Source organism: Trichechus manatus, unplaced genomic scaffold (assembly GCF_000243295.1).
Source record: "Trichechus manatus latirostris isolate Lorelei unplaced genomic scaffold, TriManLat1.0 scaffold00069, whole genome shotgun sequence".
NCBI lineage: Eukaryota > Metazoa > Chordata > Mammalia > Sirenia > Trichechidae > Trichechus > Trichechus manatus.
Genome location: NW_004444005.1, coordinates 8,871,940 through 8,874,287, shown reverse-complemented (window position 1 = coordinate 8,874,287; position 2,348 = coordinate 8,871,940). Strand labels below are relative to the sequence as shown.

The window sequence follows — 2,348 nt, the reverse complement described above, 5'->3', positions numbered from 1 at the left end:
GTCACCTGTGGAGGAGCTGGGGGAAGGGCCATGGTGTCACCTGTGAGGAGCTGGGGGAGGGACCACAATGTCACCTGTGGAGACCACGGAGGTCACCTGTGTAGACGGACCACAGGCATCACCGCGCCAGGCGGAGCACAGGAAGGTGGGGTGCCGTCTCAGGAGCCGTCTCAACGCCTGCAGAGGCCCTGGCTCTGAGGTGGCTCGTCGATATTGTTGCAGGTTCCGTCTCGGTGTTTCTGATGAGTGGGTCTCGGTAGTTTCGCTTTGTAGACACAGATACGTCCTGCTAATTCCTCTTATCTATTCCGGGACGTGGATGGAAAGGCAGAGTGTACCGCCGGCTGAGCTGATGATAATTCGGTTTGATGTTCAGGACCTGTTTTTGCCTCTGTAGGGTCCACAGACTGTGTGTGCTACTCGACGGTTGGGACCAACGATGTGGAGACGTCAGCCTTGCACATCGTCCTCGGTAGGTGCCTGTCTCACTTTCTCAGCAGACCTTCGCTGACTGCAGTGAACCCTGATTCCTTGCCACCCTCCCCTCCCAGCTGCCTCTCAGCAGGGTCTCCTCCGAGGTCTTTCCCAGGCTGAGCCCTCTGCAGTTCCCCCGGCCAAGAGTTCTGTCCAATCCTGCTTCCCACAGCTGTCCGAGGGAGGTTTAACAGTGTGAACCCCCTCACACACCTCTGCCCAGCACCCTGGTGGCCGCAGGGGCCGGGGTCCACGACACACCCCTGCCCAGCACCCTGGTGCCACAGGGACCGGGGCCCTCTGTGCCTCCTGGCCCACTGCCTTGCCTTCTGGCCTCTGATGTCCTTAGGCACATCAGATGCGCTCCATCTTGGTGCTCTGTGCTGCCCCCTCCCTCCCTTCCTCCACGAGGCCACACTTCTGACTCACTTGGGGGTCTCAGCTCAAATATCGCCTTGTTGGACGCCCCCCCTTTTGCCCCTGCACCCTCTGTCCCATTATCACCCCACGATACCTTCTTCATAGAATCGGTCGCTGTCTGAAACCATCTTACCCATTTTGTGTATGTCATTGCCCTCACTGGCCACAGCACGCACATGCTGGCCAACAGCAGCACACCGCTCACTGGCCAGCTCCCCAGAGGCCCGGCACAGTGGACTGGATTGGTGTCTGCAGACGGATGAGTGAGTGAGTGAGCTGGCGGCTGCTGCGGTCGGACAGCTGGCCACTCACTGAGTCTAGTCTCAGCCCTTGGCAAAGACCTGGCAAGATGTGTAGAGCTGCGTACCCTCCGTCAACGGTCTTACACAAGGGCCCGCTTTGAGCCCTGGATGCAAGGGGGAGTGGGGACTCTCTGAAGCCGCCCTCATTTCACCGAGGCCCCTATGTGGCAAGTGCTGAGCTTCCAGCTTCCTTGCCTGCCCCTGATACAGTGTTACTCTGAGTACTAGAAGGAACAGAAATGTTATATTTAAAAATAACAGCTTTGTTTGTTATTTTGTGTTTTAAACGCCACTTGTCTTCCTTTCAGTCAGTAACAGGTGGCAAGCTTCATGGTGACAACGGACAGTTTTGTTCTTTCCCCAAACCCGTCTTTGCAATCAGGGAGGTTTTGTCATTGGAAAGCAGACCCAGTGCTGCAGTGCCCCCAGAGAAATGGGTCACTACACTGAATGCCTACTCTTCATTTCACGTTTTGATTAACTCCTGTGTTTGCAAAGGAGTCCCTGGGTAGAGCAAAGGGTTAAGCACTCGGCTACTAACCAAAAGTTTAGAAGTTCGAGTCCACCCAGAGGCACCTCAGAAGAAAGGCCTGGTGATCTACTGATGAAAAACCAGCCGTTTGAAACCCCGCGGAGCACAGTTCTACTCCGACACACGTGGGGTCGCCAGGAGTCGGAGTCGACTCGGTGGCGACGGATTGGTCCTTGTGTTTTCGAAACAGTCTGATGGGAAGGGTGTGGCCTGGGGTGGATGTTTCAGCTCACGGTGGGCGCCCCGCCCTGCAGGAGACTCGCTGCCCATGGATGTGTCCGCCGTGCACCACAACAGCACCCTGCTGCGTTACTCCGTGTCTCTGCTGGGCTATGGCTTCTACGGGGACATCATAAAGGACAGCGAGAAGAAGCGGTGGATGGGCCTCGTCAGATACGACTTCTCAGGTAACTCCCAGCATTACACGCAGCTGCAGACCTGCCATGTGCTGGTGGCATCTTAAATGCCTTTCCACACCTCACCCGATTAACCTACAAAACCACCATCCCTGTTTACAGCTAGGAATGGTGTTCCCGTAGCCAGAGAGCAGTGACGTCGGATTTGAGCCTGTAGCTAGAGGGGTGATGTTGGGTTTGAGCCTGTAGCTGGAGCGGTGACGT

General features: G+C 56.4%; 1 protein-coding gene across 1 annotated transcript in view; it reads left to right on the top strand.

Moving 5' to 3' along the window:
- The window catches only part of CERK (ceramide kinase), an 82,073-nt gene that overhangs the window by 67,496 nt on the left and 12,229 nt on the right, over window positions 1-2,348 (top strand). Inside the window, exons 7-8 of the mRNA XM_023734624.1 lie at window positions 398-472; window positions 1,983-2,135. Coding sequence (XP_023590392.1) covers window positions 398-472; window positions 1,983-2,135 — 228 coding nt within the window. The remainder of the gene's footprint in view (window positions 1-397; window positions 473-1,982; window positions 2,136-2,348) is intronic.